Genomic DNA, 14,548 nt, shown 5'->3' on the forward strand with positions numbered 1-14,548 from the left:
ATTAAAGCCGTTATTAAATAATTCTTCATTTAAATCATGTAATTAGTGGTTGCATAAATAAAACAAAACTCGTGTAAATCAGATTGTGTAGAAAAGGAAAAAACCATGATGAGATACAAACTTTTCAATTTAATTAATTAAAAAGAGTTACAGAAGTGACAAATTTTGTACTCTAATTAGTAACCACGTGAGACTTGGTAGTCGTAAATGCGTGACATAATTCAGATAAAAAAAAAATTGAGCTGACTTCTCCTCGGTGAGGCTTGTCAATTGAAATAAGCTGTTTGATTATCCGATAACTGTTTTGGTAATGGTCACGGGTGTCCATTTGCCTGTCTAATCCAGCACTTTAAATTTCAGTCGGTGAAATGACTATAACCCCACATTAATTTATTTTTATTTTAAAGGAATAGAAACAAGAAGTTTTGTTGGACATTAATACATGGATTTTGTTAAAAATAAGACCATTTTTTAAGGTTGTGGGAATTTTGCTAGAGCTGAAGATGATAGATTGACTTAATTAGCTAGATATTCAGTGGAGAGGAAAAGTAATCAATGGGCGAGAAGTCAATGTACGTCCTTAATACTTTCATACATACCTTTTCGTACATTAATTACATTGTGAAGTTCGATACATCCCTTTTTCCCATATTCTCATTCTATGGCAATGTGCAAACATGTTTATTTTCCAAGTTTGTAATAAACGCAAGCCAGTATAGACCATATAGTAGTCTAGACTTATCAGTCAACGTAGTTATCATAATAAAAGTTACAACAGCCAGGCATTAGGCCCATTCGTAACATACTGTATATTTATGTGGACTGCAACTTATTTTACACGACAACCTCACTTATTCCACTCGCCTTCGGTTACGATAAAAAGGGGCGCCTCTATTCTCTGGCCGTATACTGTTGCATTAGCACGCTCTTGAAATTTTAGGATTGTTATGACTACAAAACTTAGGGTTTGATGTTAACCTACGTTAGCAGGTGTTAATCAAAGTTAGAAAGGTTTTACACTATTTAAGGGCTATCACGTGACCCTATGATAGAAAGACCATGGCTATCATCAACTTGACATATTTAGATTTTGTCTATGAATGATTGAGAGCTGCATACTTATCCAAACCCTAAGTAATTTGAAGATATTTCCTAAATTACCAGTCAATGAAAGGTAATAAAAGACTACCCACTTACAGATTTATAATTATTACCTTAAATTCTTTTACTATAAATAAAAGACTCTCCCTCTCATTTTCGGGATTCTGATCCTGAACCCTCATTCTGATTGTAATATTTATTTTCAGAGTAAAGATAACCCACAAGAAAGAGACTGACTTGATATTCTCTTTGAATATTCAGTTATTGTATCTTTGCTCGCTGTTCGCTATACGCGACCTCTTGTAATCTTTCATATATAAAAAAAACAGTAAATGTAGAATTTGCTTTAAGCATCCGAACCACTTTAAAAATTATATCTTTCATTTATTATTCAGTTTTTGTATCTGATCATAATCATTGATGTGTAATTTCTAAGAACAACTTAACACTTTACATGTGTGAGTCGTTGGTGTCAAAATCAAACATCAATAAAGCTTTAGGACAGTTTGTATTGTCAACTAAGCATAATCTTGTATGGTGGATACTGGGTAGCTTTGCCCCCTCTTGGAATCCAAGAGATAAATTAGACAAAGAGAGAAAGATAAAATCAAAGATGATAATCAGTAGCAATTCTGCGTAAGATGATTTGTCGCCTCCAAAAAGAAGGGTAGATTCATCGCCGAAAGGATCCTTCTATGCGATTTCGTGTTATTCTCAAAAAAGTAAAAATTCCCTGGGCAGCCACTTAATAAGTGGTTCATGAATTTGCAAAGTAAAATAGTAAATCCCTCCTCAAGTTGACGTCATTTTACATCTCTATTCAAGTCATCACACCTATGTTGTTTAATCTTTTTGCGTATATTCTCCATTGAATGAAGCAGCAAATCACAGCATCTTTCTTAACTTCTAAGTTATATTAATTTGATTGAAATCATTAATCTCTGAGCTGAAATACTTGGTATGATTTTGATCATATTGTGTCTCTATACAACAGCTCTGGGCCAATCCATTTCGTTTCTCCAATGATGTACCGCGCCAGTTTCCTTTCAAATGTAAATAAAATAAAATATTTCAGTTGTCACGGCAAATTAAGGACCACTAAGGTCACCATCTTAATCGGACTAAATTGCAAAGCACGATCATTTTATTATACCAAAGTGCATTGTTGACAGCGAAGACTCGGGACATATTGGCTGAAACAATCTGTGAAATAAAGTTAATGGCCCGCATTCGTCAGCAATTTTGTTTTTTATATTATCAAAATGTTTTAAAGATTTTGAACATGTATTTTATGATATTTAACCAAAAAAATCACAATGGGATTTTATTACTACAACCCGATGATCTAATAAAAGAAACTTTCACATTAATTATCTGCATATAAAGTCTTCGATTTCTCGGAATAAACCCTTTTATGGGTCTTTTAATAATCTTAGAAGTTATGCAATGGCGAGGCATTAACCAGCCTAATTAAGTGCATTAATAATGCTACTGAGATAAGAATTTGTAATTAGTTAGGCCGACGTTTGAACAGTGACAGTACACTGGCCGTAAAGAAAGTGGTACAAAGAAGTGGGGGGATCACCTGAGGTGGGGAAAAGGATACAATTGCTTAAACGTGATGCACGTTCATCATCAAGCACTACCATCAGCGCCGACATATATGGCCGATTTTTCTTAAACGGATCAAGTGGCACATTTTCACTGGCAAATTTATACCAACACATTATCATAATTTTGTTTTAAAAAAGAAAATCATTAATTACTTGTTTGATTCATTTTTAGTCTAGGCATAATTAGTTTGGTTTTGTCCATACTCACAATTCCCCTTTTATCCTTGAAACAAAGGCATTCACCTTAGCAAAGCAACTCTTCTTTTACGTGTTTTAGTTAAAGCTCAACTCATATTTCAAATATTCCAACAAGGGTTTGATATATTATCTTTTAATACACTCATAGTGTTAAATGAAGAATATAATTATTCATTATATAAGATATACATATGATGTTTCACGTTTGTTAAATAAAAAAAGAAGAAGAAGAAGACTCTTTTTTAATTTAGATTTTAATTAATAGGAACTGATATCAATCGAGCAGTGGAAATATCTAGTTAATAATTGGATTAATGAAAGATTTATAACCATTGAATGCGCTGTAAATTTTAAAATATCTTATCTCTTAAAGTTAAAACATGATCGTGGATTAAAAAAGTCTCTTAGAAAGTGAATTAATAATATTGATTGAAAAACTGTCTTTAAAATTTTCATTAAAAGTCTACTACCCCACGTGGCTGAGAACATGTTATAGCCATAGGTTGCACATGGCTCAGACCGACACAGGAACCACCTAGGACCTTATTATATCAATACGATGTCGGCATTATCGTTTACTTATATTTATTGCTTATTAATGAATCTATATGGAGTTAATTGAATAATTACATAATATTTGTATGGGATTTAATGATGGGTTACAGAAATTTCCAAAAACAGACTATTGTTGTGTGATTCCGTGTACGTGTTTGATTAATGTGAGTGACTTCTGTCATAGACAGTATATGTTCATGAACCCATTTCCCCTCGCTAGCTACGTTTTGCATGCATGTCCAGATGTAGTAATGATGCGATGGGACCCTTGTGACTAAAACCCATTCAATTAAATCTTGAAAATTATTCTAATGGCTGACTTGGGTAATTATCATTTGGGTAAAACCAGAAAAACCACATCGCGTTGTCGGGCTGGCGGCCACAATTTTATTTGTTCGATGTGAGGGACTCAATTCTTGTGCATGCACTTTTAAGCTACTGTCAAGTCTCAACGACTACTTTTGTTGTTGTTTCAATTTGTTATCAATTTAAGTTTTCCTTTTTTTTTTTTTTTTTTTTTTTTTTTTTGCTTCTCTTTATTTATTTATTTTTTTTGGCTTCTCTTTATTTAATGTTCTTTAATTGGACAAATTTAAGTAATCTCAAGCCGCAATTTGACTCAAATGGAAGGATTAGTATTATTGATAATATGAAATTTTCATCCCCGCTTGCCTTTGAAGATTCAAATTGATCCTATTTATTGCTATTTCAATTCACTATTTAAGATCTCCATTTTTTGTTGGTTATAATATTTTAAAGGATAATTTTTAAATTTTTTTTTATATTATATTGTCGGGATAGCCGCAATTTATAGATCGACAAATCTTAAAGATATATATCATTCTATTTGATTGTACTTACTGACTTTAAATAAAGATTACATTAATTTTCGCATCAAACTGTACCATATAAATATATAATTATATATTTAAGATCTCTATTTTTTGTTAGTTATAATATGTTAAAGGATAATTTTTTAAATTTTTTTTATATCATATTGTCGGGATAGCCGCAATTTATAGACAGACAAATCTTAAGGGTATATATCATTATATTTGATTGTATTTACTGACTTTAAGTAAAGGTTATATTCATTATCACATCAAACTGTATCATATAAATATATAATTATATTATTTGTGTCATGTCAATATGGTTTGTCTTTGTTGTTATTGTATATTTTATTCAATTAAGTATTAATATATTAATTTTACATTGAAAAAGTGGAGCACTAATCAAATCTGAAATTGAAAATTGAAAATTTATATGTACAATTTAAAAAGTAGTTCAAGTGTGCATATATTCTTTCCATTCATTAGTAGGTAAATTCCAATTCCATATCATATTGTCAATTTTACCCTCCATTTTATTCAAATTGGCATCTTTGAAAAATTACTAAGGAGATGCATTTCTCATTAGAGTAATACTACATATACATTATTTTCATACAACATTATGTGGCAAGATATGATTGGCTAATTTGAAGTTAAAATTAAACTTTCACCCAATCATATCTTGCCACATAATGTTGTAGGGGAAATATTGTATGAAAATAATATATGTGTTGTATTATTCTTCTCATTATTTTATGCGATTTCGACTACAGGTAATGATTCAGTTCATTATTGTCTATCAAGTAACATTAAATCTTAACAATTTATAAAATGAGCCTAGGCCCATTGCATGAACGTTCAATATATGGGCTAGGCTTTTAGTATCTTTAAAACAATTAAGACCTTAAGCTTGGGCTTGGTTTGAAAACACAGCAACGGCCCAACCTATTCCACCCGGGAAAGGGTATGTTTACTTAAACAATAACAAATTCTATATCTATTAACTACTAATATGCATTATACTTTCTAGATACATTGAGTTATAGTAGCATTAAAGACGTTATAATCACTTGAAATTCTATACTAGTTGTAACAATGAGAAAAGTGAGAAAATTATTTACATCCATTTTATATATGAAATTCAATTCAAGGTTAGATGGAGAGATACCTTGTACGAAGATCTAAGGGTGGGTGGTAAGTGAGGGTAATGTTGCCCAAGCCCAACCACTGGTAATTGTACTTGTGCATTATGTTTTTAGCGAACCTAATATGAACTTCGATTAATCCTAAGGGATTGGCCTCATAATCGAGAAAGTTTTCTTTATTTATTAACTTCTTTAAATTACCTTGGGATTACCTATCATATTTGTGACTTATCAAGAATATTGGACTTATAAGACTTTTAATAGGCTTCGGAGATTAATTAAAGTATAAGTAAATTGGCTCAGATACCCCAGTTACAAAAAAAAAAAAAAAAAAAGGAAAAAAAAAAAGAAAAACTCTGATTCTGTGTAATGAAGATACGATTTAAATGAAGCCCCGGTAAGAAGAGCGTCAGAAAGCCCATTTAGGTTTCCGTTCTTGCAAAGGACACAAAAGCAGCAGAAAAAGCTTAGATGCGCTTACCATTATTGGTGGTCGTGTGATTATTTATTGTTGCTGTCAACAATACAACAACCATTATCACCTGACACCATTCCATTTATATGTCCTTTGGTAAATTCTATAATTCCATTTAAGGGGAGGGATACTTAGTATGACTTTGATTATATTGTGCCTCTATACAATAACTCTGGTCCAACCCATTTCGTTTCTCAAATTTCTGAGCTGAAATACTTAGTATGATTTTGTTTATATTGTGCCTCTATACAATAACTCTGGCCCAACCCATTTCGTTTCTCAAATTTCTGAGCTGAAATACTTAGTATGATTTTGTTTATATTGTGCCTCTATACAATACCTCTGGCCCAACCCATTTCGTTTCCCAAATTTCTGAGCTGAAATACTTAGTATGATTTTTATTATATTGTGCCTCTATACAATAGTTCTGGGCCAACCCATTTCGTTTCTCAAATAGCGTGACAGAGAAATCCAGTATTATTTATATTCAAGATTTTTCTTCATTTTATAAATTCATTTTTTACACAATGAATGTTGTCATATTTGAGAGATCCATTAAATATATCTCAAATACTTATAATCTAATTTTTTTTGCCTATTAAATAATATATCAAAGAGTTTCTATCGTCACACATGATAGAGGTGATTAGGAAAAGCAATATTGATGAGATTGTCATTGAATTCTCAAGAAACTCACCTATATAATTTCTCAGCACCCATCAATTTCACCTTATCATCTTGACTGACCCACAAAGCTACCGTTGACTGCATGCATTTTTAAGATAATCTCATCGCCATCTCTTTCTGATTTTGCCCTTTAATTGTCATGAGTCATGACCACAAATTCAATTAAATTCCAAGTCCAGATGGTTCGTTCGGATCCACTTTCAGATATTTGAAGTTGAAGGTTTCACACTTTTTCGGACGAAGGTAACTTCTCTACTTTTTTTTATTTTTCCCTACCACGAATTTAGTATAGTACATGTCATATATTGGTTTGTCCGAGTACAACATCAACCGTACCATTAATTATTATATAAATGTCACTTATTTTTTTTAATTTAATAAATATCAATAATATTAATTATAAAAAATAAATGAGAATTATAAAAAATTATAGATGACATAAATATATTAACTTGTAGTACAAGACTACGAGCCACTAATATTCTGATACCCATATGATATTTTAGAATAAGGTGTTCAGACCAGTTTACGTTTAGATCTTGTAGGTGACTAAAATAACATCCCCACCGTTATGAACACTTCTCTCTTTTTCTTCTAGCTCCAAAATCTACTCAAAAGAAGGTGCTAAAACTACAAAATATACAAAAAGGATATCCGGAACCCGAGGGTAATCAGAGAGACCAGTTACATCGAAGCATAAGGGCGAGTGTTTTGGCATCTCCATCCACCACATATGCAACACCCGGTTTCAAGTTGAATCTCTTCCCTAAGCTAAGATCTGCAAAAGATTCAAACTGGTATTGGTCCCATCCTCTAGGACCTTCAATCCCACTGAGACTTACTCCCCATCCTATGTCATCTTCGGGATTATCAGACACGGTGACAGCCCAACGGAGATGCTTGTAGTTTGAGTTTTGCATCTCAATCCAACCTCCAACTTTTGTACTGTCATCAAGCTCTGATTCCAGCTTCAGAGCAATAGATCCAGTTGAGGGCATTTCCGGGGTGTTTATTCTCAAAGACACAGGAGCAGCAGCAGCTGATTCAACCATTCTCTCAGAAGACTTGTGCTGCTTCAAAAAGCCTACTGGAATTGTAAGGGCTCCGAGACTGAGACGGTGATCCAGTACTTTAGGCACTTGGTGAAGACCCATAAGAGAGAGTCTTATTCCTCTTGGAAGCAGACAAACAACTTGCCCAAAAGTGTTGAAGCAATGTCCAAATCCATCAGAACCCAGTGGCCTTCTCAGTCCAGAAACAGATTGACCCAACGATGCAACAACATTTGATTTTCTAACTGTTACGCCAATAGCACTACCATTATGCTGACTCAATAGGGGTGGCTCAAAAGATGAAATATAAGTGAGGCCTTTTCCCTGTCATACAAAAAATACATTCCTCTTTAATTACCTAAATCATCTAGAGCAGTAAAAAATTTCAATGACAAAGCAACTGAAGTGATGAAATGGAGAACCCAAGAATCCTACTTAAAACTAGATTCCACAGAGTTGCAATCTCCAAAAATGAAAATGGAACCACGCTAAGGAAAAATGATAAGTCAAGTTAACTTATCTGTCAAATAGAGGAATTCTTAGAAACAAAACAAATAAATGACAAAATAATACTGCAGAAAAGTCCTACATTTTGACATCCGGAGAATATAATTACAAAGATTAAGAATCAGGATACGTGCATTCTCTTTCCAGCTTAAGATCTCTAATCAAGTTCATATGAAGGCGAAATATCTTTAATGTTAATCTAACTGAGGTTACTAGAGGTGTATATAAAGAACAGATAATACCTGTTGGAAAGAGTTCCTAGTGATATCAAAATCTCTGCATTGAGTTCCCACTGGTATTGCAGTTGCCGAACACCAATCACTAACATTTGCTGTATACAATAGTTTTGTGAGAGAAAGTGGGATTCCTGAAATATCACCAAGGTTTCCTTTGCCTGTTTCACTGGCTATCAACTCTGCTACAAGACTATCATTCTGCCCAAGACTTGTTTCAAAAATAAACCTTGAAGTTATCCCAGTCCTAACTCCTGCTCTATCAAGTGCATCCAAATTTTGCGAATCAATATCTCTCATCATCAATATACCTCCCAGGAAATCAACTTCTCCCCTTACATGAGTACTAGCTTCTTGGAATGGACTTCCCTTGGATGTTTTATAGAAGGAAAGCACTCGCTCAACTTTGTCTTGTCTGTCTCTGAGTTTCATCAAATCTGAGAATGCTTCTCTTTGCAACCGCTTCAAGATTTCAATCTGAAAATAATGCCATGGGAAGAGTTGTAAAGCTCCAACATGCAGTTTGTCGCTACCTATGGAAGCACCGACTTTGTCAAAGATAAACTGTGATCCCAAATGTACATACAGACCATATTTCACAAGCTCTCAAGACTTTATAACACAATATAAAATATATGTGTGCTTGATTCTAAATGAAATGTTCTCCTATGTAAAGTTACATTGTGAAATTACATAACATTTTAGTTAAGAAAAGAGGCTAAAGATTGTCCCAAACCTTAAATTAAGAGTACTAGTCCATCATGTATAAAGAATTATTCTAGAAAGCCTAACATATGTACATTCTTGAAATGAAATTGATCCATTCTACTTCCGGGCATAGAAAAAGGGTTTATGGTGCAACGTTCATTACCTAAATCCTAATGAAAGTATGGACTACAAAAGGAAAGTCAAAATTAACTTTAAATTCTTCTACATCACCAGCAAAAGGATGGTATATTCAATTTTATGCTATCTTGGCTCAAAGTCTCAAACCATAGCCCTCAGAGTTGCACCCAATTTGAAAAAAGGACTCAAGTCAAAAAAGACCAAACCAATAGTCGTCTGATTTCTCGAGAACTGCTCCCACTATTTTAGCACTTAAGATTACACCTCTTTCATTTATTTCAGCTAAACACAACCTGATTGGTGTTTTGGGCAAGGTATAAACAAGGGTTTATAGTAGAACAATAATAAGAGCAAGAATGCAACAGCATACAATGTTAATAAACAATAAATGAAAAAGTGAGAGAGAAATACCGGATTGTGGCTGTATGAATTTTGCGGGCGATGTATAAGGCCATTAACGAAATTTTGGCTTGATATTGCAAACCCCTTTACTTTCTCAACTGCTGAAGTTACAACATCCATGTTAACACAAAGAAAACTGGTTTTCCACAATAAATCCTTCTTGTATGCAGTGAAATGTTCTTGTTGCCCGTATCAAGAATCGAATCCCCAAATGCTATAAGAGAAGAGGACGTAATTTCGTTTTCTTATAACTCTGTAACTGCCCCTCTAGCACAAATCAATAAAACAAAAACAAAAATATTAGAACAAAATTTTTTAAGACTGCTACACAAGAAAAAGAAGTCGCCACGCTAATTGGACACTCAAGTTCTCAATTTCACTCAGTTCCAGTTCAAGAACTCTCACTCTTACAACATAATTACAGCTATTCTTCTTTAGAAATACTCAAAATTTAATCCAATTTCAAATCTTTAAAATAACAATAACAATGATACAAAGTTAAGCGAAACGGTAAGAAACGAAACGAGAGGAAAAAATCGGCTCATATTTAATTGAAAATTCAAATTTAATCTTTTTAAATTTGATCTAATAACATGAGAAAGTTGAATATTACAATGTGTTGGGAGAAGTCAAACCTCTCCGGCGGAGAAAGGCGTAACCTCGCTCGCACCGGTGGTAAACTGACGACGGCGAGAAGCTTCCGGCGGCTATTTCCGGCAGATGAAGAATGCGGATTTCAGGGTGCGATTCCCGGGGGAGAAATCGCGCGATGTAGGTTTTGTAAAACTCTTTATTGATTTCTGTAATGGCTAATGTCACAAACCAACCCTAGATTTTCACATCATTCAAATGTGGCAGATATAGGACTTTCAACACTTACTACCCTTACGTCTTACACCGTCAAAAATAACTACTAACAACTTAGGGGTAACAAGGTAATTTACTACTTTACCCATAACGTCATTACTGTTTTCCTACCACGATAAAGGCTAAAATAATAAAATACTTATAAACTGTTACTTTTTCTTTGACGACATCACACATAAGGGTAGTAAGTGTTAAATTTTTAAATAATATTAGGTAGTAAGTAATGAAAAGTCCGGTATTTGGAGCGCGGGGGTTTGATTTGAAAATGTAGGGCTATTATAAAAATTAGCTAATGCATCCAAAGTAAAGTCGCATCATGTTTAGAACGCCGGTTTTTACAATTTTTTTTTTTAGAGCAAAGCAGTCAAATACTATAAGACATTTAAGAAAATTGAGATAATCAGGTTACAATTATTTTAAAGTAGGGGTATTATTATCCAAAATTTTTATTAATAAGAAATAAAATTATAACAAAAAATGATAACCTTGGTAATCTCAGAATACCTAAGAAAATGAAGATAATCAGATTACCTCCCATATTATTAATAGTAACCATTATTGGTATTTGAAGATTATCGGTATCTTATATTACTTAACAACCAAACATGGTAATTAAGTAATATAAGATGAAATTACCCTAGTAATCCCACATAAACCCCGGCCAAACACCCCCCTAGAGTTTATTACTATGATGTAAGAGTATCTCTCTCTTTATGTTAAAAAGCATATTTCGTATAAATAAAAATCATTTTCATTAATTTGTAAATATAAAGAATAAATTTTTTATTTAAATCAAATGGACTCTTTAAATTTAATAAAGATGTCAAGAAAGAGACTTAACAAGAGAGATAATTAATAAATAAAATGTATAGAAACTTAAAGTTTATTAATTAAAATTAAGATAGATAGTGAAATTTGACTCTCTATATGTAGAGACTAGAGAGTTAAACTCACTCTTTAATTTATATTAAAATGATAAAGGGTCTATTAAACTCTTGTTTTTATTGATAGACTCTTAATAATAAAGAGTTTTTATCATATAAATAGTGTTGGTTAAGCATTATTGGTTTTGTCTTCATGGGAAGATCAAAAGGATTGTTAACAAGTTCTTGGAGTTGCGGAATGGGTTTAAGGAGAGCAATAAATTGAGAGAGCAACAACTTTAGTGTAATTGTAGAATCTTGCTCAAATTAATGTAGTGTATTTTTTATTTTTTTTTAGTAAAATTTGTGTAAAGGGTTGAAAAATAGGCCTAATCTTTGAGAGTCCATCTATTTTTGTATGGGTAGTTCAACACTTATCATAATTATACACGTATATTGTTGAGGTAATTTTTTCAAGAAAAATCTTATATATCTCTGAGTTTTTATCGTATCTAATGTGGTATTGATTTATCGACACCACATAGAGCATATATTAATATTTGATCACTTGAGATCAAACATTGAAATACAACCATTTTTAGTAATATTGACACAAATAACTATGTCAATATTTTCTAATTGGACAAATTTAAGTAATCTCAATTCTCATTGTCGCGTAGCCACAATTTGACTCAAATTGAAGGATCAGTAATTGTTGAGGATATGAAATTTCTCATCCTCGCTTGCCTTTTAAGATTCAAAATGATTCTATTTATTGCTATTTCAATTCACTATTTAATATCTCCTTTTTTCAGTTGGTTATAATATTTTAAAGGGTAATTTTTTCAATTTTTTTTTATATCATATTGTTGGGATAGCCGCAATTTATAGACCGATAAATCTTAAGGATATATATTTTTTATATTTGATTGTGCTTATAGATTTTATGTAATTATTACATTCATTATTGCATCAAACTATATAGTGTGAATATATAATTATATTATTCGTGTCATGTCATATCACTTATGGTTTATCGTGATTCTATAGTTAAATAATAAACATACATGTACTTACAATAACTTTTGCTTTTGTGTTTCTAGATAAATCGTAAAAATTTTAAAATTAATCTTATAATTCAACTATTAACTAACTTATTTGTTGTTATTGTGTGTTTTATTCAATAAGGTATTAATATATTAATTTTGCATTGAAAAAGTGGAGCACTGATCAAATTTGAAATCAAAAATTGAAAAATTATATGTACTTAAGGGGTGAATTTAAAAAGTAGTTTAGTGTGTGCATATATTTCTTCCATTTATTAGTAGGTAAATTCCAATTCCATATCATATTGTCAAATTTTACCCTCCATTTATTAGAATCGGCATCTTTGAAAAATTACTATGGAGATGCATTTTCCCGTTATTTTATGTTGTTTCAGCTACAGGTAATGATTCAATTTGTTACTGCATATCAAGTAACATTCAATCTTAACAATTTATGGTATCAGCCTAGGCCTACTGCACGAGCGTTCAATATATGGGCTAGGCTTTTAGTCTCTTTCGAACGATAACCTCTTGTCTCTCATTAAGGCCTTAAACTTGGGCTTGTTACTCGTTGAAAACACAGCAACGGGCCAACATATTCCAGCTGGGGGCTGGGAAAGAGTATGTTTACTTAATAATAACAAATCCATAACTAGCTTCTCTTTAAATCTCCGGATTATCCATTCTCCCTACTAGGGAATTTCCTATTTTCTGCATAAGAGCAGCTACTGAGTAAAGCTCAGGTTCTCGTTCATTATTGTTTTCTAGTTATTGCAATCTTGTTCTTCTTTCTCTACCATGTCAATTAGCAATCCACAGCTGGAGATAGGAGGCAGCAGTCGAGATACAACTGATGATCTGGTGTTGGAAATAGAGGGTAGAAGTGATGCAAGTTCTCTCACCACCAAAAGATCTCTGATAGGAAAAATTATGGCAGACAAAATTCTGAATAAGAATACTGTCAAGGGCATGATTCGTAAGGGATGGGGGGAGCCTCAAGGGCTGTCTATTGTTGATTTTGGCCCTAATATGTTTTTGTTTATTTTCGTAGATGAGGAGAAACCCAAATAGATCCTTCAAGAGAGTCCATGGAATGTTTTGGGAGCCCTCCTTAATCTACAATGTTGGGTCCTTGATGTCTTACTATATGAGATTGATTTTACCAGAGCTCCATTTTGGGTTCAAATTCATGTCTTATCGCTAGCTAAGTTAAGCACAAATAGTGCAGTAAAAATAAGCTCTTGTATTGGTGAGGTTCTACAGGTTGAAAATTCATTGGTTCAAGATAGACTGGTGCACAACTTTCTAAGGGTGAGAATGTTGCTTGATGTTACGAAACCGCTAGCATCTAGGGTTTGGGTGAATAGGAAAGAAGTAGGCAACATATGGGTTTTCTTTAAGTATGAAAAACTTCAGAACTTTTACTATGGCTATGGCAGGATAGGCCATGAACAGAAAAGTTGTAACGAAGCCAAAACAGTATGCCCTTACGATACTACCAAGTCAAAGTATGGTGCCTTCCTGGGAACATCACAAGCAAGATCCTTGATAGAAGAGTTTGAAGGAAGCAAGCAAAATCATGTTCATGGAGGGGGGAAGCAAAATGTTAGAGTTGAGGAAAGAGAAAATTACTTTGACTGCAGTGGCATTAATTGCAATGTGACAAAAACAGATAATCAAGGGGCTACATCACAAGCTTCAAGGCCACCTAACCCAACCATTTTATTACAAAACCAAATCTGGAGGTAATTGGCTACGCCTAATTCCTCACAAATCCAGAGAATGGCAGCAACTCGTTCTCAAGTTCTGATGGGAGGCCATAATCACAATGCGGGCAATGATTCTGATGAGTTAAAGGAGAATGTTGGTATTAATTGTGGTAATATGCCATTGGACCTAAACAATGTGGGCTTCTCTAATCTTATGCAAACTAGACAGAATTGTGAGGGCTCTAGTTCTTCTAATAAGTCAGCTAAAAAAAGTCCAATAGAGAAGTTGGGCTTAAGTCAACACTTAAGTCCAATCCAATTAGGAGACAGAAGGCCTGAAGTGAATTTTAGATTGCCAACTGATTATAACCCAAAGCCCAATTATTTTGGGATTATAACCAACTCTCCAGAGAATA

At 33.0% G+C, this 14,548-nt stretch overlaps 1 protein-coding gene across 1 annotated transcript; it reads right to left on the bottom strand.

Annotated features, from left to right (window-relative positions):
• Nucleotides 1-7,081: 7,081 nt before the first annotated feature.
• LOC116114170 lies at nt 7,082-9,687 on the bottom strand (the record flags this gene model as incomplete). The annotated part of the gene is made up of 3 exons (XM_031400319.1): nt 7,082-7,983; nt 8,409-8,932; nt 9,657-9,687. Coding segments are annotated over 3 exons (1,260 nt in total), but the record flags the coding sequence as incomplete, so codon positions are not given.
• Nucleotides 9,688-14,548: the final 4,861 nt, after the last annotated feature.

The sequence above is a fragment of the Pistacia vera genome, unplaced genomic scaffold (assembly GCF_008641045.1).
Source record: "Pistacia vera cultivar Batoury unplaced genomic scaffold, PisVer_v2 Contig701, whole genome shotgun sequence".
In the NCBI taxonomy this organism is placed as follows: domain Eukaryota; kingdom Viridiplantae; phylum Streptophyta; class Magnoliopsida; order Sapindales; family Anacardiaceae; genus Pistacia; species Pistacia vera.